The 22,500-nt window shown below is 43.7% G+C and overlaps 1 protein-coding gene across 1 annotated transcript in view; it reads left to right on the top strand.

The window, feature by feature from the left end:
- otogl (otogelin-like) overlaps positions 1-22,500 on the top strand; it is a gene marked incomplete at both ends in the record, with an annotated part of 99,022 nt that overhangs the window by 48,569 nt on the left and 27,953 nt on the right. The window contains 16 exons of the mRNA XM_080736916.1: positions 639-665; positions 1,651-1,830; positions 5,926-6,204; positions 7,173-7,290; positions 7,791-7,870; positions 8,546-8,583; positions 8,673-8,840; positions 8,922-9,239; positions 9,579-9,979; positions 13,719-13,734; positions 14,283-14,460; positions 16,309-16,451; positions 17,587-17,610; positions 17,774-17,866; positions 18,778-18,967; positions 22,141-22,358. Coding sequence (XP_080593042.1) covers positions 639-665; positions 1,651-1,830; positions 5,926-6,204; positions 7,173-7,290; positions 7,791-7,870; positions 8,546-8,583; positions 8,673-8,840; positions 8,922-9,239; positions 9,579-9,979; positions 13,719-13,734; positions 14,283-14,460; positions 16,309-16,451; positions 17,587-17,610; positions 17,774-17,866; positions 18,778-18,967; positions 22,141-22,358 — 2,471 coding nt within the window. The remainder of the gene's footprint in view (positions 1-638; positions 666-1,650; positions 1,831-5,925; positions 6,205-7,172; positions 7,291-7,790; positions 7,871-8,545; positions 8,584-8,672; positions 8,841-8,921; positions 9,240-9,578; positions 9,980-13,718; positions 13,735-14,282; positions 14,461-16,308; positions 16,452-17,586; positions 17,611-17,773; positions 17,867-18,777; positions 18,968-22,140; positions 22,359-22,500) is intronic.

Below are 22,500 nucleotides of genomic sequence, written 5' to 3'. Positions count from 1 at the left end.
TCAGGACCAATTATATGAGCATAGGCTGACGAGTTCCTTCAACACGCATTTCATTCATTGAGTTGTGGGTGGATATTGACCATTATATCGAAGACAATTCTCCAAACATCCATTAGCTTTTAATTTAACAGCAGCATGTGTTGTAAACTGAAGTCAATGTTCTCTGGCTTTAATGTTAAACTGCATTCAAGTTTGCATGACTCAAGTTAATCTGATTAAACGTCTTGGTGGGAACGAGCGGAGTCGGAGAAGTGGTTATGGCCGCAGCCCGCTCTTGTATACCTGTGAGGGGTTTTGCATAGCGTTCGCTGATTTTTCTTAACATGCTGCTTAGCAATATTTAGGGAACATCTTAACAGCGGAGCCATTAATGCAAAGTTTAACTGTATTCCATTTGTTGGCAATAAATGGTTAAATCTACTTGAAGCAAGAGTTCCTGACTGAAGTGTACAAATGGAACCAAATGGACCAAATGGAATTTTACTGTGTAGCTTGCGGTCAGAGAGATAAAAATCCTATTAAATGGAAGTCCGTGGACCAATGCATAATAAACTGCGAGTCCTTGACGTTAAGGTTAAGGTTGAGAATCGCTGGTCTGTGAATACGTGATAAACTGTGTTTATCTTGCTCTCTTGCAGCCTTCGACTGTGAATACTACAACCAAGGTATGTATGAGTGTACTACAAGTAACATTATAGCAACATAATAGATACAATAAGTGATATGGAAAAATAGGATATATCAGAATAAAATTAAAATATATATTGCGTAAGTGAATTTAAATGTGACTATATTCTGATCACTGTTACAGTATAGACTAGATTGTCGTTTGGATTAGTCTCCCTGTTTCTCCAGCTCTTTAATAAGGGCAGAGTACCCATTTATCATCTTGATTTTTATAGTTTTCCAGTTGCAATTTTGTGTCATCACTTCCAATTGCACTTGTTTCGTCTGTATTCGGTCTGACTTCTCTATCCTGATTGGATAAAATTGGTATCCCGACCTGAAAGTGCAATCTTCTGTTAAATAAAGAGCCATAGAGACATGGAGACTCCTGTTACTGATCAACAAACACCCTATAGCAGGGTTCCCCAATTAGTTTTCCCCAAGGGCCAAATTATGTCTAGGGTACCAAGCTGAGGGCCACAACATTGCAGGGGGCGACGGTGGCGTTCCCGCTACTCCAGTGACAGATCAGATATCGTCGTTGTCGGGTGAAATTGTCCAATTTATCATTTTAAAAATGATTTAAACTAGTGAAAACAGCCGATCTACAAGCACACAACGCCTAGCACCGCGAGGCGTTGTGTGCTTGTAGATCTGCTGTTTTCACCACTTTTGTGCGACGGCCTTGTTTGATGAAGCAGAGCTTTACTTTGCAAAAGAACGTACACATTTTGAGATACAGGTTTTCCACCCGACAATGACGATATACTAGTGTTGTTGCTGCTCTTATACCACCATTATTACTGGGGGTGGTGGGGGCCAGACAGTAGCCCCCCGTGGGCCGCAAATGGCCAGCGGGCCGCCTATTGGGAACGAACCCTGCCCTATAGCAACGAGTACTATCAGAATAAAGAGCTATTTAACTCTTATTTTAACCACTTTCCCTACCCTTAAGATTTAAAAGCATATCTAACTTCCCTACAGAGCTGGGTGACGGGCCCTACGCCCTGGTCAGTGCCATCTATAATGACACCATGTTGGGAGTGAACCGTAGCAGCGGCCTGGTGTTTCCCCTGACTAGACAGGACCCAGGGCGTTTACCCACCCCGGGGCTGCTCTTCAACTTCATGGTCACCACAGGACTGCAGAAGGAGCCCAAGACACGTGAGGTTCCATTTTCACACGTTTACACAAGTGTATGAATGATGTATGAAACACCCATCGTGCGACCGAGTATAAAATACGGCTTAAAGTACAACGTTAGTTTTTTACAACAAGGGTTCATGTGTTTTAGATTGTAATTAGAGAAAAGAAAAGATGAGTATTAAATCCTTTTCATTTCCTTTCTATAATTTTTTGTGATTTTGATTTCAGTGTGTGGGGTTCAAGGTTCAACTTTATTGTCAACAATACCAATTACAAGTAAAAGGCAAGTGAAATGAATTGTGCACAAAGCAAATGCAGCAGCTACGGTCTTAAGAATACCACATTAAAATCAGTATTAATTTGCTACAAACCTAAGCTGCTTAAAGATCTAAACTACCTAAAAAGTGCAAAAACTGCAAAATTGTGCAACGTACAAAAAATTGTGCAAAATGCCAATACATAAGCCACAGACATATGGCCATATAGTCCAGGCCGTGTAGTTCAGTGTTTGTTCATGAGTCTGATGGCGGCCAGGAAGAAGGTACTCCAGAGAGTGCGGCTGGCAAGGCTAAGGTACCGCTTGCCTGGCCGCGGCCGCGTTACTGGCCTGAACAGGCCGTGGCCGGGATGGTGGATGTCCCCGACAATTCGTTCAGCCTTGGCCACGCATCGCTTCTCGTATATTCCCGGGAGGGAGGGAAGCTCACCTCTGACTATCTGCTGGGCTGTCCGCACCACTCTCTGTAGTGCCTTCTGCTGAAGAACAATACAGCTCCCGCCGTACCACTTGATTAATCCACCCGTCAGGATGCTTGCGATGGTGCAGTTGTAGAAGGACCTCAGGGGCATGTGTACAAGCCATACTGTGTGTAGTAGACTCATTGTTTACCTCCTGCTTCCCATTCCAAAGATGCACCACGATCTTTCATGGCCAGATGGGACTTATGGGAGCTAGTAGTTTTACTGTAAATAGTAATAAAGAAATCGCCGGCTTATTGTGTCTCAAAAGACATATTTAGCCACTTGTACGCATGCCCCCAGGCCCCCCACCCACTGAAGTCTAAATAGATAAAATAGATAAAACAATAGAAAGCAGCTAAATGATTTTTTTAACATTCATCTTTTCTGGGTAAAACCTCTTTTAAAACAAGCTGTGAAAGCAGTGAAAAGTAAACTCAGTGAAGCTTTTAAATCCCAAGCATGACTAATAATATGATTTCACATGGATCAAATGTTGGTACATCTCAATATTGAATACTATGAGCACATATAAATGATCCTAAAAGAATATGGTCAGCATCCCATCGACCGAGAATGACGAATATGAAGTAGTGAAGAGACACGTTGAAAAGAGGGACATTCTCTGTATTGAATTTCTCATATCGCTGTTGTTGGGTGGAAACCTTATACAGAACATTCTCGAAAAATTAGAATATTGTATAAAAGTAAAAATTCTTGAAACTTTCATATATTTCTTGAAACATTCATATAATCTAGATACATTGCACATTCATTGAATTATTAACCTTTTTTTGTTAAAATATATGGCATACAGCTCATGAATGTCAAAAGTCCATATTTCAAAATATTACAATATTACATGAGACCACTCGAAACAAGGATTCGAGACCACTCAAAACAAGAGAAATGTCAACCTTCTGAAGTCAGAGTTGCTTTAAGTGCAGTGGGAAGTTTCCTAAGTCAGTTATGATTTGGGGTGCTAGGGCATCTGCAATGCTTTTTCACACAATATACAGATTTTTTTAGAAGGATCTGTGTGTACAAAACAGTTTTTATTCATCATTAAAAAAAAAACTAGTGAAAATTGTCGATCTACAAGCACACAACGCCTCGCACAGTTAAGAAGCAGGAGTTAAATTATTAATCTGGCTGGTCAAGTCATCATTGTGATGTCAGAACAGGTGAGGTCAGATGTAGAGGTATTGGCCAGCTCCATAATAGTATGGAGAGATGTCTTGCACGGGTGTCAATCGGGTATGGCAGGGGTATGTAGCTGCCATACCCTGGGTCCAGGGGGGAAGATAAAAGTTAGTTCTAAATATGAATCCATGAATGTCTCTTTGTCTATCTGTGGTCTATCGGGTTATTATGTTGGTAAATTACAGTAAAATAACTACAAATGCAAAATGTTACAAAATGGTCACTTTAACAAGGTATTAGGATTATATTATAGGTATATATAATTATATATTATATGTACTTCTTAAAATAAATACATCATGCCTGTTGCTAAGGTATGGCAACATGACTGGTGTCTTGCTTTTCGCACGCGTGCAAGACACCAGTCATGTTGCCATGCCTTAGCTTTTTCTGAACTGACGCCACTGATGTCTTGGCCATATATGGAGCGTGACATGAGGCGTCCGTGACATGACATGATCATCAGGTTTTCATACTACATATTGTGTCAGTCTCATGTGGTCTTTGACGTTCTGAAAACCTGCAGCTCATGTTTGTCCGTGCGTCAGTCACGCCTGGGAATTTCTGGAATATTTCCATATATGAGCATTCCCAGGGAATTACCAGATATTGTCATATCTGGGGCATTCCCATAAAAGGACAGAATTAATTTAGTGTCTTGGCCGTATATTGAGTGTGACATAATGTGGCCATATTTTCCCAAATATGGAGATGACTGACATCTGATCATATGTATGACGCCATAGACCACTTGAGACTGACACAGCCATATATGGAGCATGACATGAGGCGTGACGGACGGACAGACATGATCTGCAGGTTTCCATACTAAATCGCACTTATACAGGTGTGAGTATATTAGGGCATTCACGAATAGTGATTTTTAGTATTCGAATGAATCGACCTCAAAGTATTCGAATAGTCGAATATTCGACAGGACTGGTAAGCAAGAGGCGAACATTGTGAAAAGACACTAGGAGGTGCTCTTATTGGGCCCCTCATTGATTACGGAGTCCTTGTCTGGTATCGCGATGCCCCAGCCGCCTTAAAGTTAAAGCTTCAAACAGCCCAAAACAAACTAATTAGGGTTGTGCTTGGTCTCCCTCCTCTGACCCACCTTACCGATCATCACCACGAAAGCGTGGGATGGCTCAAAGTAGCTGACAGAGTACAGCATCTTGCAATGGGCCTGGTGTACAAGATACACTACACCTCCAAGATTCCCATGTACCTGTCAAACTACTTCTTAAAGGTCAAGGATGTTCACGACCACAACACCAGAGGCAGCTCCACTAATCATCATCAACGTAGATTTAACACTAAACAAGGCTCTAACTCGTTCTCCTGCTACACCATCAACATGTGGAACGCCCTTCCTCAAGCCCTAAAGGAGAGCAAATCCCTAGCCTCCTTCAAAATTGGTATGAAAAGTCACCTTCAGACAGCTGCTACCCGTGACTTGTAAATAGACTAAGTCCCCATGCCCCCCCCCCCCCCTTTTATTATTCTTTTTTCTGCCTTTGTATTTGATGTTATGCTTTTGAAACTGATATTATCCTAGATAAAGTACTATGTTCTATCCGTCTGTCTTTCAATGTTATATGAGATACTTAAAGTGTGGTTCCTATGGAAATAAGCCTCGGCTTTCTAGGATCTCCTTTTAGTTGACCTTGTACCAGTGATTTGTACTGTCATGAAACTGTACTTTTTTCTATTGCAAACTTCTAATAAATTCTTCAATCAATCAATCAATCAAAATAGCCGATCTACATGCTCACAACGCCTTGTGAGCATGTAGATCTGCTATTTTCACAATATTCATCTGTGGAACCAAGTCACATTTAATGCAATACCTACAATTCTAATTGCTTTCCCAGTTCAAATATGTTTATTTTGGGGGTCACGGCCTAAAAAGGTTTGAGAACCCCTGGTAAAGAGCATTAACAAATTCATCCACCAGGGGCATTGACAACTCATTCTTATGACTTCCTATCTAGCCAAGCTTTATAAACTATATATTTTTTAAAGAGAAAACAATAAAAAAATAAAAATGAGCAAATATTCGACTTCGGTGAACAATGTCGAATAGTGACTTTGATATTCGAATATTCGAATATTTGCTGAATGCCCTAGAGTATATTGCCCACCGCTGACCTCACTCTCTTTCACCAGGCGTGCCTATGGTGTCACTGGAATCCGCAGAGAGACCAAACTACTTCCTGACCGTGTCGGGGCGAAGCCGCCTCCAGATGGAGCGCTGGAGTCGAGGGCCAGAGTTTAGTCGCAGGGCGACCTTCATCCAGCACCAGGGGCTGTTCCTGCCGGGCCACGCCTCCTTCGAGCTGATCACCCAACCAGGCATCTTCCTGACGCTGACCCGCACGGCTGCACGAGCCCAGAAATACCAAAACGCAGAGGACTTCAAGACTAGCAGCAGCTTCACCTTGGAGGGTCAGTAATGCTCCCTCCCTAGTACAGTGGTTCTCAAACTCTTTCATGTCAAGGACCCCCAAATTGACACTTACTAGCCCGCGGACCCCCATTTGAAAAAAATATGCCAGGGACCCCCTTAAGAGAGGATTTTTACTTCTCTAGCAGTGATTCCGAACTGTTTTAATTTCAAGGACCCTCAGTTGCATTAGGGCTACCATCTCTGAGACCCCAATTTATATAATGTTAGTTTAACTCTGATCCCTTTAGCAGGGGACCCCTGGAACTCCCTCAAGGACCCATGGGGTCCCCACTTTGAGAACCAATGCCCTTGTACACACCAGTATTGATTGATTGATTTAATATTTTATTAAACAAAAATGTAAAAGAAAAAGAAAAAACACGTGGGTCCCTATTTTCGTCCATGGCTTACCCCTTATCCCTAAACTACTTTGCCCTTTTTTACTTTTTAGATTTCTTTTTTAATTGCTTCAAATAGCTGATCTACATCGACACGTTGGGAGCTTGTAGATCGACTATTTGAACTATAAAAAAAAAACAAATACTGGATACATGGATGAAAGGGCCCTTATTCTAAAAGGAACACACCAAAAAAGTCCTTGTTTCTGTTGAGGTCCTTGGTATTCAATTCATCAACAGTACACATAAACAGATACTGTAACTGTACTAACACATGCAGACATACCAGCTATCAAACACACACACACGCACGCACGCACGCACACACACACACACACACACACACACACACACACACACACACACACACACACACACAGGCTTTTACAGACATCATTAAAACCACACACAAATGGACAGATGCACTCACTCATAAGGTACATTGACAAATACTATACATATTCACATATTTCGGTTTTTGTTAACTGCCATGTGAGTATGAAATAAACAAAACCTAAACCTTAAAGTGACACAAATATTGAATCATCTGTTTCTTCTCTTTTTGTCAGAGAGCAGTTTTCTCATCCCGTACCGTATGTCGTGTGAGTGGCGATACCAAACCTGTGCCAGCCCCTGTGTCCAAACTTGCAATGACCCGACTGCCATATTGTGCCACTTCCTGCCCCCGTAAGTACTGTCCGAAAACAACTAAATGAATTCATGTGTTTGGGTGTAATACAGGGGTGTCAATTGGGTATGGCAGGGGTATGCAGCTGCCATACCCTGGGTCCAGGGGGGGAAAGATGTATTCTCCCCATCTTGACAAAATGGTAAATTCCCAGGTTCTGTAGGTCAGCTGCACAGGTGCAATTCATGTGGCACGTTTACTAACATGCTGAGTTTAGCTGCACTTGAACAACAATTCCAGGCTGCCATATCCAGCCCAAGAAACCGTAGAAATCTGTGTAAAAAACTGACAAAACTAGTTTTTTTCAGACATTGTGAAAATGCTCACAACGCCTCGCAGCGCGAGGCGTTGTGAGCATGTAGATCTGCTATTTTCACAATAGAACCATGTTATACAAAATGTAATGCCTCTTTTCCATGAGGACTCCCATCTTTGCCATACCCTAGCTTTTGCTGAACTGACGCCACTGGTGTAATATGGTCTTCTGTGTGCGTTGCAGTGTGGAGGGCTGCTTTCCACGCTGTCCCAAGAAGATGCTAATGGATGAAGTCACCAGGAGATGCGTCTACGCTGAGGACTGTGAGTAATATCGACCTGTTTCTCTTGTATATCTCAGAATATATTTATAAAAAACAATGTCTTTATGCTCAGGGAGTTGCATGTGACTGGCCCCAGGATCGAATCCCATCAGAGTATGTTTTACAGGCCTATGTGTCTGCTGAATGTTTTATTAATGTTTCTTATTTTTTATACCTTTTAACCTTTTAACATCAGAGGAAAACGAGCCCTTTGCACCTACGGAAATAACAGAATATACCATGTTTACACTTTAAAGAACCTATACAATATTTCTTTCCTCGATAGGGTCCGGCAAATATTTATGTTTTACTGGTTTGGACCTTTTGCAGAATTGTTATATGAAACAAAGCTGACATAAGGCTAGCATAAAAAGTCAAAAGACTTGGTGTCTGAAAGACCAGATGTACTTGAGCTTAAAATGACAATTACACACAATCCAAGCACAGAAATAACATATCCTTTTATTATTGAATATAATATCAGTGTATGTTCACTTGCTTATACATTATGAAAGTTCGTAGCTTGAGGTTCAACACCTCACTTCTGTTAGTCACAGAGGTACTAAATCTTGACGAGTCCAGTATGTTTTTATACTGTACTGTAACTGGAAATCAAGCCCTATGTTCAACGTCAGGAAGATATCTCCTTAACTCTGTTCTTATTCATCTCTTCCAGGTGTGACCCTTCCCCCAACTCCAACCCCCTTTGCATATGTCACTCGGTCCAACAGAACAACTACAGCACCACCGATCACCACACCCACAACCCGTCCAGTTAGAATCACCACCACCACCACCACCAGGAGGCCTATAACGAGTACAACCAGCACAACCAGCACAACCAGGAGGCCTATAACAAGTACCACCACCACCACCACCACCACCACCAGGAGGCCTATAACAAGTACCACCACCACCACCACCAGGAGGCCTACAACAAGTACCACCACCACCACCACCACCACCAGGAGGCCTATAACAAGTACAACCACCACTAGTAGGCCCAGCAGCCCTGGTGATACAACCACTACTACCACTACCACTACTACTAGAGCCATCACCGCTACACCCTCCTCCGCCAGGACTACGACCACCACAAGGACCACCACAAGGACCACTACTACCATTTCTCCCACCACTCCCAGCAGCGCGCCATCCACGGCGCGGGTCACACTCTCCCCCACCCCGTCGACCATAACCACTTCTCCGACTCCGCTCGCTCCCACCATTTCGACCCGGTCGACTGGCGCTCCGACTCCGTCTGCCGCTCCGGCGGTGACCACCCGCGGCACCACCGAAGTGACCACTGTGATCCCAGGGGTCACCACCACCACCACCACCACTGCCCCAGGCCCCCCCGCCGTAACCACGTCAGCATCCACCACCCTGACGGTGGCCACCACGCTCACCCCTTCCCTCTCCCCGACTGCTCCTACCCTCTCCCCCACCGCTCCTACCCTCGCACCGACCGCTCCTACCCTCTCACCGACCGCTCCTAGCGTCTCACCGACTGCTACTAGCCTCTCCCCGACCGCTCCAAGCCTCTCACCGACCGCTCCTAGCCTCTCAACGACTGCTACTAGCCTCTCCCCGACCGCTCCAAGCCTCTCACCGACCGCCCCGTCCACGGCGACGCCGGGCGTCTCCACCGCCCCCACCACCACTCTCATGAGGCCGACGACGACGCGGACAACGTCGGCCGTCCCTAGGCCACCTACGAGACCCGGAAGACCTCGTCCAGACACTTCCCCCACAACCACCACCACCACCGCCACAACCACCACTACGACGGCAGTCACCACCTTCACCCTCACTCCCACGCGGGTCCCCACCGCCACCAGCACCACCACCACGCCAGCAAGGCCGGTACCAGCGACTACCACCGCCACTACTACCCCCCGCACGTCCACTGCCGCCGTCGCGGACACCACAACAGTCGCGGTCGGCGTCACGACAAGGCCAACGACGAGGCCAACGACGCTTGCACCCGAGACCACGGAGTCCACCACAATGGAGCCGACGACCACGGAGCGGCTGACGAGACCCGAGACGTCACCCACCACCACAGAGGAAGTGACAACCACTCCCCTCATCTGGCCTACTGGGGCTTGTACGGTAATCATCACACAGACGCTCATACTGGACAATTCTTTTGAATACATTTTGGTCCTATATATTATCGTCACTTTCAAAATCACTGTTAAACAGGACAACTCCTTTTAGTCCAGCAGCAAGTCCTCAAAAAAGGCCTTAGTTTTTGAGATACCCCCACCCGTGTTAGAACTAAACATAACCATGTTTTTTCCTCATCTTTGGGGTCTCCCATTAATTAAATGGATTGTTGCGAATTTTCTTTTTTTGGCTATTCTTTAGACCTACCCCAATCTCAGAAAAGTGCAAATCCGAATAGGGCAAAGGAAGCAAAAAAAGCCTAAAACTTGACAATGTTCACTCTTATCTTCATAACATTTGCTGAAGTATGAACCAGGTGTCTATCCTACATCACAAAGCAATTTACTGGAAATACTGAAATATTGTCCTTTAAACATACCCTTAGTTTAGGCGGATATTGTATTTTGTGGTGAGGACTCCTTTACCTTCTCTCATTTACAAGAAAAACATACATTTATGTCAAATAAGCTGTTACTGCATTGCCTAAGATGCTATTAAACAATAACCAGTGCTTGTGTGGAGGTATCTAGTAGTTTTATTGCAAATCAGATTTCTTTAGACATAGTCTAGGCTGAAAGAGCCCGGACATTCTATGACCCAGAAGGGCGGGGATACAAGCCGATGGATCTGAGCGGCCAATAGCATTTGTTCACTGATCTGTTTTTTTCACGTGCTGGCCAGAGCTCTTAATTGCTCCCTTTGAACTTGAAAGGGATTGTGAACTGCGGTAATTGATTGAGCCATACAAGTGTCAATAGCTCGTTAGTGATCTCTCTTATCAAAGAAAGCATCAAAGACAACGACCTGTTTGATGCCTGTAATAGAGTGGGGGAATGTGTTTGTATCACACAGACTCGCCTGATTGGCTGAACCACAGTTACTTGGGGCTTTAACCAGGCTTTTTTCTTGAAAAGCCTGGATCCAGAGGCTAGACATAGTCTAGCAGCAGAGGCCCTCAGATTTTGAGATACCCCTCCCAGAGCTAGAAATCTTCATAACATTTGCTGAGGTATGAACCAGGCGTCTACCCTACATCACCAAAAGTCAGAATGTAATTTACCTTTAGACATACTGATATGTAGTCCTTAAACATACCTTTAGTTTAGAGGCTAGTGTACTTTAAGCCTCTAAACCAGGGGTATTCAACTAGATTTGGCAAGGGGCCACAGTTGTAAAATGACTTAAAGCCGGGGGCCACCATACAATTTTTTTTAAAGAAAAACAAAACAAAACATGGTTAACCACTTGACCCATTCAATCTTTTAGGATAGGAATTGATGTGTGTGCAGAGAATCCTTATGGCTGAGGCCCCAAGATGCCATCTCCCTCCTTTTGTTGGCTAGCTACTTACTGTACTTCTGAGTTATGAGTGGTTTTGGTCCTTCACACCAAAGAATTCTCCATCTCATCCATTAGTTTTTACTAGGGGTGTAACGATACATTTTAATAGCGATTCGATACATATCACGATACATGGTTGACGATACAATACATGGACGATATTGGTTCATTCATGGCGATACGATACGATTCGATTTAAAGCTATACTGTGTAAGTTGCTCAACTAGTGGTCAGTAGCGTCCGCGTCTTTCGGCCGTTTTTCGACGCGGACCGGGCCTCATACCCCCGCGTCACCCCCGCGTCTGCCTCCACCTCGCCGAGATCTATCTTTAGAGGGGTCCCTGGTTGCTGTGCGTTCAGGCATTCCGGAGAAACGGAGTGTTTCACCCGAGTATAGATAGAGACACACGGGCGCCTACAAATATGGCCGCCCTATTGTGATAGCTAGTGACCCCACTTCAAGATGCGCTGTGATTGGCCGGCAGTGTATAACCCTCGCTGTGATTGGCCGGTAGTGTATGATGACGTAATTTTTGCGCGAAAACCGGACCCCGGTCAGGATCATAGAAAACATATAAAGAGAAGGCTTCAGAAGCTGAAAATAACGGAGTGGGTGTTCTAAAACTTTAGCGATTTAAGAGTTAGGACAATTTTAAGATTTGTTTTATAAAAAAAGTTACATGGTACAACTTTAATGATTTAAAATCGATATAGTAACTATTTAGCAAAGAAATGAAATCTGTGTGAAAGGTGTGGATAGTGCAGGTTTTTAAGGGAAACATGTATTATTATGGATATAAATAAGTAAACACATTGATTATCTGCCAAATACATGGACATTGTATATTGACAAACCTGCACCTTGACATGAACCCAGAGATTACACACATTTATCGATAGACCAGTGTAGCTATATGGAAAGGAAAAGTAATTAAACCCCTCCTTTTCATTTTTTCTTCTTAAAAATGCTAAATACAATGCACAAGTAGGTAGTATCGATACAATCGATTATTTGCACTGCCGATTCGATACGATACAAAATAAAACGATACGATTCGATTTTAGCTGTTTTAATTTCGATATACTTCGATTTTTTAAGTTAAAAACTATATTTCGATACAGTTACTATATCGTTACACCCCTAGTTTTTACATTTCATTCATACAAACATAGAAACACTCCAGAACCATGTCAGCCTGCCCTCACTACTCTTCTCACAAAGACCCTTCCGTGCCAGGGACCTGCACACAGAACACATTGAAATGAACACTTCCTATTATCTCAAATTCAAAGCCTGTGCACTAAAGAGGTCTTGCACAGAAATAGTCAAAATGTGTAAATGTATGAAGCAGTCATTACCACGTCCATTATGGTCCTATTGTAGGCTACCTAAAGTACCTAGCACATACAGTACTGTGCAAGGGACATACCTTTATTGCGACGTAGGTCATAGTGTACTATCAGAACCATCACAGCTTGTCCGTAGATGTCCGTCCGTCCGTCCGTCCGGTAACGCCTGACACTGTGGTTCCCCTGACACATCATTGTGACATCACAGGTGACATCACAGTCTCAGATACTCAGAGGGGGATCTCCTTATATTGCCATATATGGAGATCCCTGTGATGCCATGGGAAACAAATCCCTTTTATGCCCATATATGGAGATATGGAGATCCCTGTGATGCCAAGGGAACAAATCCCTTAGTTTTATGCCCATATATGGAGATCCCTTATGTCCATATCAGCCCATATCTGTGTGGCTGGTTCAGACCGGGATCTCCATATACTGTATGGGCATAAAAGGGATTCTGTTAGAGTGGTACCAGGGGTCTCCATATATATATATATATATATATATATATATAACTGGTCCGATATACATCACTGGCCAGATGGCCAAGAAATGGCGCGACCTCGCCCTTTAGGTTGCTGGACCCGTTGACTGATAATACGTCCTAGGTGCATCCTTGTGATTTTTTTAATTATTTTTTTATTTATTTTTTTATAATCTTTTAGGCTAGGAATTGATGTGTGTGGCTATTCTATGAAGTACAGAGGTACGGTAAGTCGTTTTGGGGTTTCCCCCCGTTCACACACCTCCCCCACCCCCGATCAATGTGATGACGTCATCAAACGATAAAGTGACTTCAACTCGAGTCGACTTGCAAAAATCACAAGTCGTTAATGCCCTATTGTATACACACATGAACACACCTACACACACGTACACACAAACATACACATTACACACGCACGCCCGCCCGCAGTAAATCTATGTGTGGAGAGAATGTGTCTGGGCTGTGGCTCTGATCCACACCTCCCCCAGAATTCCAGCAAAGATATTCCACTGGTATGTTTGGGATCCCCGCATCTGTGCTCTTGCAGTCAATACAGTCATACATTATCTCTGTATCTGTATCTGTGTGTCTGACAGACTAGTGTTTGTATATCCTTTGATTTGATTTGCCAATTCATATCTTTCCCTGTCAGGTAAATGTTTTGTTGTCTCTCGTACACAAATATAAGCCTTATTCATTATTTACAGTACAACATTGTCGCTCGCAGGAAGCCAGGAACATATTGTCGCTGTCGGGCAGAAACCTCGTATCTCCAAGTTTCGAATTTGTAGATTTTTTCGCAAAGCAAAGCCCTGCTTCATCATACAAGGCCGTCGTACAAAAGTTGTGAAAACAGCAGATCTACAAGCACCGCGAGGCGTTGTGTGCTTGTAGATCGGCTGTTTTCACTAGTTTAAATCATTTTAAAATGATAAATGCAAAACGAACGGTTTTGGACATACAAGGTTTCCACCCGACAACAACGATATTTTAGACGGGCGACGGAGTATGATGCAATGCGCTTATGATGACACCTCACTGTGTACTCCTCGCTCCTCAGCCTCCGTACTCCTTCCGCATTGACGAGTGTGCCGAGCTCATCTGTTTCAATGGCGAGCTGCTGCTCCACAACTCATCCCTCCACTGTCGCTACAACACCACCATGCCCCAGTGCAGCCTGCTGGGCCTGCCCATCCTCACCAACACAGACCCCTGCTGCCCGCAGTGGCAGTGTCCCTGTAAGTCTGCACCCATTCAGTTCTTTTAACGCAGTGGTTCTCAACCTGTGGGTCCCCCAGGGGGGTCCCCAAATTATTTATAGTTAATAGATAATAATTATTATAGATGATTTGACATAATGTGCAACACTGTTTTCCTGACTCAACAGTAAACAAACCAACATAAAGTTTAAATGTATAGCACATTTCTAAAGTGACAATTTAAGGACTTTTTAATACCTCTAAAATGTCAAATTAAACATTGGCCAAATTGTCAAATATTAGAGGCCGAAAATTGTGAAAATAGTCGATCTACATGCTCACAACGCCGTTGTGAGCATGTAGATCTGCTATTTTCACAATAGAATCGTGATATACAAAATGTAATGCCTCAACTAGTGCTTGTCAGGGTGGGGGGGGGGGGGGGATCCCCAGTTCAAATATGATTCTTTTGGGGGTTGCGGCCTGAAAAGGTTGAGAACCACTGTTTTAACGGAGAGTGTACAAGTGTGACCAAATGGACCCTGGGCCTGGATCCTTATACTGTAGGTCCATTTTGGTCACACGTGTACACTCTCAGAGGATAAATGAACAATCGGGAATTCCCTGTGTACGACAAAAGGCGCCGCTAAATAGAAGGCACATGACTTTGTGAATTTGCTGAACACAACAGGATTTTATTCCTCTGAGATTTAAGAGCGAGCGGTCTAGACATGATCACTTTTCGGTCCGTGGGAACTATATGTGGCATAGCTTTCCAGCTATCCTCAAGATATACAGCAGTGGCAGGGATTACTTCTGTGTAAAGTATTAATTATTGATGCATTTTTCCAGTTGTTGTTTTTCAATTGTAATGAGGCTATAATGGATTCACTCTAATTGTGTCATTGTGTCCAATGAAGATGTGTTTACAGCACCTCCCCAGACTTCCCCTTTTCATTCTCCTCAAAGGACCTCAATAGAAACAAGCTCTTGAGCTGTTATTGTCTTCTCTGTTCTCTTATTCTTTTATTCAGCGAGCATGTCTACTCTGCCGTCTGTTTGTGCAATTATACATCTTTAATTAACTGACATTTGGTACATTAAATCCGCCAGCCAGTCAACTCTCATTCATACTTCAATTAATTAAGGAAGCGGGATTGCGTTTAATATTACATTTTGCCATTAGCATGCGTTTGTAGCCTCTCCATAAAGTTAGTTACTGAAAATGAAGGCTGTTGTCATTGCTATGTGCGTCGCGTCTAACGTCTTTAATTGAGGGAACTGAAAGTGCTGTAATTGATCTAGCGGACTGAATAGGCAGTTTACCCCATTATACTACTGAAGACTGAGGCATGCCAGGACACAGTGTGGAATATGTTAAGCCAGGGGTCTTCAATGTTTTCAGGCCAAGGACCCCTTAGTTGAGAGAGAGATGAAGCAGGGACCCCCTCATAGATTCCATATAGTTTCATCGTTTGACAGCACAATCCTCAGTTGGATTCATGTCAATTTGTGTTTTGAGATATTTAACCACTTGAACCGTCCATACTTAATACACCTGACATTTCACTCTGTACTTTGTCTGCTCTTTTTCCCCTCTGCACCAAACCTCTTTGCCGAAAATAGCCGACCAACAAGCTCACAACGCCTCGTGCTGCAAGGCGTTGTGAGCTTGTAGATCTGCTATTTTTGGCTAACGTTCTCAGATATGGACGCTAGGGTTCAGTTAGTTAATATAAAAAAGGAGAGGAAAAAAGTTTCTATCACTTAAAGATTTGGAGGACCCCCCTGTAGTAACTCTTAGGACCCCCTGTTGAAGACCCTTGTGTTAAGCAATTCATATAGCTAAGAAAGAGAATGATGTCCTTCCATTCCTGTGCACGCCAGGTCGTTGCTCGGTGATGTCCGACCTGCGCGTGATCACGTTCGATGGCAACAACGTGGCGCTGTATGACAACGGCTCCTACATCCTGGTCAGCCTGCCCAGAGAGACCATCATAGGCACCGTGGACAAATGCCCCACCAGCCAGGTAACACACAACAGCCACAAACTACAAAGATCAGGGTTCCCACGGTCATGAAATTCCTGGAACTATTTTTGAAATTAGAAAAATATTTTTCCAGTACTGGAAAAGTTTTGGAATTGATCAAGGGTCCTGGAAGGTCCTGAAAAAAATAGCTATGCATTGTTTTTGGTTATAGGCGTTGTGAGCATGTAGATCGGCTATATTCACAATAGAAAAGTGTTATACAAAATTCATCAACTCTTAGTGCTCGTCAGGGTGCCGGGTCCCCAGTTAAAATAAGATTATTTCGGGGGTCACAGCCTGAAAAGGTTGAGAACCACTGGCGTACACTACCTGTCTTTGGGCATTGCGCAATGCGCATAGGAGTAAGCGACTTGTTATTGAGCTGAATTATTGTTATATAGTCCTGGAAATTGGGTTAAATATTCTGGAAAAGTTTTGGAAATTAATTGGTAAAAATGTGTGGGAACCCTGAAAGATGCAATTGGAAATTGAAAGTGTGGTTGCCTTGAGGCAAGTCACACTTGCAAATATATCTGTATCTGTCCTTGTCCCTATTCGAGCGGTGCTAACCATTCTGTCCTTGTCCCTTGTATGCCCATGTATAGAGATCCATGATGTCATCACTATTTAAGCCCATATCTTGGAATGTCCATATATGGACATACTGTGTCAGTCTCATGTGGTCTATGATGTCAGACATATAAATGATGTCAGTCATCTCCATATTTGGGAAAAGTTCGTGTGTCATCGTCCTTGATGATTGGTCGGCGACATTCCATTTCACAAGATTTCTTGAGTTTAATTTTTAATTAAAGTCAATGGCGAAAATTCATTCACAAATACATTTATACCATATAAATTAAACAGTACAGTATATAACGTTATCTCTTAGCAAAATGCAAGGAATGGATTCCCGATGAAGCCGGTCGATATGGCCCAAGTGCATGCCACCAAAACTGTGGGAGGAGTATCGTGGCAAAAAAAGTTTATCTAGGAGGGGAAAGAAAGAAAGATGGAAAGATAGATGGAAGGAATAGTCAGAGAAGTACTATTGTACACTAATCATGAGAAACATATTGGTTGTATACTTCACTATGCTATTTTTTAATAAATGGCCTTCTGTTTCCCTTTTTAGAGTGTTAACTCCATCCGAAGATCTGTGAGTATCAAAACCTCTGTTGTAAATATTATGACCAGTTACGACAGTTGCGACAGTTAGGTTGGTATTTGGGACTAAACGTATTGTAGATATTTTAAAGTGTTCAAAATAAGCATTTTCGTCCTAACCTGTGACTGCTTATGTCCGTCATTTTCTCGCCCAGAGTCCTACAGGAGGCATGTCTGGTCTGTGCTTCATGAAGTTGAACATTACAACCTCCGCTTACAGAATCATCATCAATCGACTGGACCGCAAGGTGACCGTCTGACAAAGTTTCAAACTGGGTGCTCACAAGGGGGGGGGGGAAGTGGGACTGAGTTACCAGGGCCCAAGGTGGAGGGGCCTATTTTAACTATTGAAAAATAGCAGATATACAAGCTCACAGCGTGGCACCGAGTGCCGCGTTCAACGCGTTGCGAGCTTGTATATCTGCTGTTTTTGAAAAGTCGTGAAAATGTGTGCTAATCTTTGAATATATGTATTTTTTAAGCGAACATTTGTAACTCAAATTTTGCTTCTGGGGGGTCCCTGGAACTAAGTAACTCGGTGCCGCGCTTTGAGCTTGTATAACTGCTATTTTTCAATAGTTAAATTACCCAGGGCCCAGAATTTGGTGCGACACCCCTGTGGGCGAAAGTCATTGTTTGTGTGTTTTTCCATTCAGACTGTACATGCCGCTGTTGTCTACGATCCTCAAACCCCTTTTCACATTATTATTGACTCTTTGTCATCATTTTCTCATATTACAGATGTTTACCATTAGGGCTGTCACGATATGACATTTTACATGACGATTAATTGTCACTCAAATAATTGGCGATTAACGATTTAATTGTGTTTTTGTCGTTGATAATTACATTTCTGTTTGGCTTTTAGGCTTTGAAGTTGTACATGGTAGATATGACACATAACCTAAATATACAAAGAAATTACTGACATATTTGACAACTTACTACTTAAAAAATAACTTTGATAGTGGAAATAGCCGATCTACAACTACAACTACTTGTAGATCTGCTATTTCCACTATTTCGGACATTTTTCAACATTCACGATTATGACGATTATGACAAAAATAATTGCGATAATGTTAAATAATCACGATTAGACGATTATGTAATAATTTTGACAGCCCTATTTACCATTGCTATGTGTGTCTGTCTCCAGGTGTTGGTGAACTACAGACCGGCCAGGCTGCCTTTCTCCCGCCATGCTCTGTCTGTGGATGACACGGGCAGCATGTATCTGATCAACACGCCCGGGGGGGTCAACATACAGTGGTACCACAGCACTGGCATCATGGTGCTACAATACACTACTGCTGGTAATGGATCTGCACCTACACGAGGCCTGTGTGGTGAGTACACGCACATACACACACACAAGAGCGTGCGCATGCACACACACAGACACCAGGGTTGCCAACATTGGACTGTCGGAATTCAGGAGATTTTTGGGGGTTAGTTTGGGGGGACGTTGAACTCCGATTTTGAGGTGTTTACAAGCTTTTCCCAAATTCAGCAAAAAGTTGTTTCAAACCAAGAAAAAAAAGGAAAAGAGTGCTACCAGTCTGTAGTTCTTGACGTCTAACGGGTCAAGAGTGGCTTTTCTTGATGAGTGGAGTAACTCTGGCTGACTTGAAGGCAGCTGGGATGCAGCCTGGGGTGATGGATGTGTTGATGGTAATGAATGGGAGTACACCAGGGGCAGTGACCTGGAAGATTGAGGAGTGGATGGAGTGAGAGAACAGGTGGTCGGGCTTGGTGGATGACTCCACTATCAGGACCTCATCTGGGGATAGAGAGGAGAGAAGGAAGACAGGCATGATATGCTGGGGTTAGCGTTAGGTGAGTTAGATGATTGATTAGTGGGAATATGGGAGAAAGAGCTTCATCAATCTCCTTATCAAAATAGGTGACGAAGGCTTCAGCAGAGGCGGCCGGGGGCGGGCAGGTGGAAGGGGTTTAAGGAGGGAGGTGAAGAGTTACCTCGGGTTAGAGGCAGAGGACTGAATCTTAGTGCAATAGAAAGAGAACGTAGCAGTGGATAATGAGACGGAGAAGGCATAAAGGAGTAAATGAAAGAGAGGTCATCTGATTGTCCCATTTTGCGCGACGTCCTTTCAGCTGACCCGAGGCGTGTTCACTCAACTCTGAAGGATTTAGATAACCGAGGAACTGACCAAACCGAGGAACTGGCGGACACAGAGGGGAGGAGAGAGCGTGGTTGCGGTCAAAGACAGATAAAGCGATGGATAGAAAGGAGGAAGTTGCAGTGTCAGTTGAGAGGGAGGGGAAGGTTTCAGGGGAGGGGGAGAGAGAGAGGAGAGGATGGAATAAAAGAGAGAGTGGAGGGGTTTAGAGACCTCAGGTTCTGTGACAGTTTGGGGCTCGCTAGGGTTAGGGAGCATGGAGAGGGAGAAGAGGAGGTTACAAAATGGTAGCCAGAGACATGAAGGGGACATTTGGAGGTGGAGGCAAAACATTCAAGGAGGCAGGATTGTATGGGACTGTAATTGCTTCACTTTCTTGCACGTGCACAGCATGCATGCATGTGCACGCACGCACATACACATGTGCACACACACACATCAATCTTGAGAGTGTTAAAGAGAAGAAACAGCAGCCGCACATTCAAAAACACTGTGCAGATACATATACGTTTTAATGCAAGCTTTCGGTCGTGTGACCGTTTTTGATTTTTCTCTTTCATTCTGTGAGTGTACACATGTAAACAAATGTTCCATTACAGTCTGTTTGTCTGTTTGATTACATGCGTACACAGTTAAATTAACACTCACACTAACATTTTATAGTGCAGACTTGAGTGATAAAAAAAAGCCTGTAGCCAATGCACAAATTCACTCCCACTCGAGTGATAACGATAATGCCACTTAGTAGTGCTGTCTGAAAGCCCAGTGGATGTAATTACACTTTCACAGGAATTAAGTATATCTCTTTCCATCTGTCTCTCTGTATCTCTGTCTGTCCCTTATTCACACCATGCTTATGCAAATGCAGTGGGGAAAAAAACGAATGCACATACGGTACCCACGAGAGGCACATGCACGCACGCACGCACGCACGCACGCACGCACACACACACACACACACACACACACACACACACACACACATTTGTCTTACTATCTTTATTTTTTAAATGCCATTTTTATTTAAAGGAGAATTCTGGGCGAGTGCTTTTCTTACCGTAATTTCTTACTGTTATTTCATCCATTAAACAGTGGTATAGGCAAAAAATAAATAAATAAGCGATTTAGCGTAAAATCACACCGCCCGCAGCCGGAGATGCCGAGGACTCTAGATAAACCTCTATATCAAACCTGTACCGATCGTTCTGGAATATCATAACATCAGATTAACGTAATAAAATGGCTAGTCCGGAATTCTCCTTTATCCTGCTGGTCCAACTAAAGGTAGAACATCCATAACCATAACCATAAAGTCCGTCCTACGACGGTGTGACATGAAAATAGACAATATAAAAACTCATAACACGTTGCCTGTTTGTAGCTCAATTAAAAAATAAAATAAAGTTAATTATATTGACATGCCCAAAATAGGGATGCCAGGTAGAAAGTGTCTACAGAGGCGGTTGATCATTCAGTTGGATTTTGTCCCTCTGAACGGCCAGCAGCCTGCTTGGAGAACAAGATGACACCGGGCATGTCTTACAGTACATGATGAGTTCTGCAGTTCATTAAGCGTATACAGAGTATACAGTATATGCAGTTGCAGAGGTGGCTGGAAGATATGAGACATGAGTGATGGAGCCAAGCAGGACAGGAAAAGACTGTATGCAGGGAATACAGTCATGTGACAAAGATAAAGATACATACTGTATGAAAACTCATTATCTAAATTCGACACTATATGATTACACAGTTAGTTTAAGTTTGTCCGTATGCATACGTGTAACGCCTGACACTGTGGTTCCCCTGGCCCTGACACTTCACTGTGACATCACAGGTGACATCACAGGTGATGTCAGATACTCAGAGCAGAGATCTCCATATATGGGCATAATCAGGTGACATCACAGTGTTAAGGATCTCCATATATGGGCATAAAAGGGATTGTATCCCAGATGATGCCCTGTTAGAGAGATCCATGTGATGCCAGGGGTGAACAAATCCCTTTTATGCCCATATATGGAGATACGGAGATCCCTGTGATGCCAGGGAAACAAATCCCTTTTATGCCCATATATGGAGATCCCTAATGTCCACATCACTGTGACATCACTGAATCCCTTTTATGCCCATATATGGAGATCCCTGATGTCATCGATGTACATCACTGGCCAGATGGTCAAGACATGGTGCGACCTCGTCGCCCTGAGGCGTCTTTACTGTACTTGTGGGACATTAGTCTCTCACAGGTATAGTAAATAGTAATACAAGTATACGAACGCACGCAAATAATTCAAAAAGATGTGAGCCTTAACCCTGCGTCAGGCACACTGGTGGGTTGATTGGCAGGTTACATCTGTCTGCATGTGCCGTGCCAGGCTGCTGTGACGGGAACCCGGCGGACGACCTGAAGCTGCCCAACGGCACCGTTGTCAGAGAGCTGAGTGACATGGGGCTGTTCCTGTCGGCCTGGAGGGTACACACGCTGGACGAGACCGAACACATGCGCCGCGTCGGGGACAACTGCACCACGGGCGACTGCTCCACCTGCCTCACCATGCTGCAGCAGAGACCCTTCACACCCTGCCACAGCAAGGTACGGTATAGCTCCAAACACCAGCAGGAATAGACTGGCTTTAGTGCAGGGGTCAATGTTTTCAGGCCAAGGACCCCTTAGTCGAGAGAGAGATGAAGCAGGGACCCCCCACAACCCATAGAGACCATATAGTTTCATTGTT

Source organism: Nannobrachium achirus, assembly GCF_963921795.1.
Source record: "Nannobrachium achirus genome assembly, chromosome: 11".
Lineage (NCBI taxonomy): Eukaryota > Metazoa > Chordata > Actinopteri > Myctophiformes > Myctophidae > Nannobrachium > Nannobrachium achirus.
Note: the sequence above shows the minus strand (reverse complement) of the source record. Positions and strands in the feature narration are given on the sequence as shown.